Source organism: Trachymyrmex septentrionalis, unplaced genomic scaffold (genome assembly GCF_001594115.1).
Source record: "Trachymyrmex septentrionalis isolate Tsep2-gDNA-1 unplaced genomic scaffold, Tsep1.0 scaffold53, whole genome shotgun sequence".
In the NCBI taxonomy this organism is placed as follows: Eukaryota; Metazoa; Arthropoda; class Insecta; order Hymenoptera; family Formicidae; genus Trachymyrmex; species Trachymyrmex septentrionalis.
Genome location: NW_017305705.1, coordinates 1,750,757 through 1,752,412, shown reverse-complemented (window position 1 = coordinate 1,752,412; position 1,656 = coordinate 1,750,757). Strand labels below are relative to the sequence as shown.

The 1,656-nt window shown below is 31.1% G+C and overlaps 1 protein-coding gene across 2 annotated transcripts in view; it reads left to right on the top strand.

The window, feature by feature from the left end:
- LOC108751976 (neuropathy target esterase sws) overlaps positions 1–1,562 on the top strand; it is a 9,582-nt gene extending 8,020 nt beyond the window's left edge. For both annotated transcript variants that reach the window (XM_018492486.1, XM_018492485.1), the window contains exons 13-15: positions 93–413; positions 585–880; positions 1,220–1,562. In XM_018492486.1, the coding sequence (XP_018347988.1) occupies positions 93–413; positions 585–880; positions 1,220–1,321 (719 nt within the window). In that variant the 3' untranslated portion in view covers positions 1,322–1,562. The remainder of the gene's footprint in view (positions 1–92; positions 414–584; positions 881–1,219) is intronic.
- Positions 1,563–1,656: the final 94 nt, after the last annotated feature.

Here is a 1,656-nt window from a genome sequence, read left to right as displayed (position 1 = left end):
ATATATAATTTTATTTTATAAATTAGAAATAAAATAGAAATAAATTGATATTAACGTTCTCGATTCATACATTTTCCACATTTTCGTTTAAGCTGACGAAATGTTGCGACAAGGAGCACATCATATTCTGGCCATTGACGTCGGGTCACAAGACGACACAGACTTGACGAATTATGGGGACTCGTTGTCCGGTTGGTGGTTACTATGGAAGCGGTGGAATCCATTTGCCACACCTGTGAAGGTGCCAAATTTACCAGATATCCAGTCTAGATTGGCGTATGTGAGCTGTGTTCGCCAGTTAGAAGAGGTGAAAAGTTCGGATTATTGCGAATACATTAGACCACCGATTGATAAGTACAAGACCCTCCAATTTGCCAATTTTGATGAGATTAAAGATGTGGGATACCAGCACGGTAAGGAATTGTATCATTATTTATGTTAAATCTAAATCCATTGTAAAGAATTGTAAATCAATATTAATAGATGTTATAAAGAATATATTATAATATAAATTTCATATTAATAAGAAATAAAACTTTGTACTTAAATACATCTATAAGATTGAAATGAATCACATTCTTCAGGGAAAACGTATTTCGAGGGTCAATCAAAAGCCGGAGTTCTCCCTCGATTCAACGCGGATCGAGAGAATGCGAGAGCTATGCGAGCGAAATACCAAGCGGCTAATCAACAGTCACCCTCTTCATACACTTTCACCGATCTTGCGCAGATGGTGTGTAAAGTTTCGCGTGGTAACCGATACATCGATCTCGATATAGATTCAGACTCAGACGAACTAGAGGAATACGAGGCGGACTTGGAAGAAGATGCACAGGAAGTAGGATACGCGTCTGAACCCACTGCCGGTATTTTAGATCAGGCAAGTCTTATTTTTTATTATTCATGTTAAATACAAATCTCTGTATTTGTTACATATACAAGATAAAATATCAATTAGAAAGACACATTTAATTTTTTTCCCATTTTCAGTTAGAAAAGATTATATATGCTATTAATTTTTCAATTTATAAAATCATCCTATGTATCAATATCAATTCTATGAAAGATCCCTGAAATTCTGATTGAATATGTATATTATAAATATTGTATATTAAAATATTTATCTTTCATATTATATATATATATATATGTATTACAAAGTAGTAAATATTTTTATTAAATTTCTTTATGATACAATTATAATTTTAATTTATTTTAGAGTCCTGAGGATAATCGTCTGAGACGAAGAACTGGCGTTTCACTTAGTCTATCCGACACCGAGGCGGAGTCGGAATTAGAGTATCATGCAAAGATTTTTTGAATACTTATTTACAATTATCTACAATATCGTATTTGTATAATTCGCTCAACGAGAAAAATTCAACAAAATTTTTCCCAAACATATAATTTTACTACTCGGATGCACTATGAGTGATTGACCTACATCGAAGTACAAAAATAATTATTGCAATTGTATAATCACGGGAATGCTCTGAAATTATGTCACAATGCAATATGTATCGTTTTAACATAAGAAGTAATTAATATGATTATTGTTATTATTAAACATTATGTTAAATATAATTTTACGATTTCTAAAAAAAAGTTATTTATTATTTTAACATTATAACACACCTTATATATATATATATATAT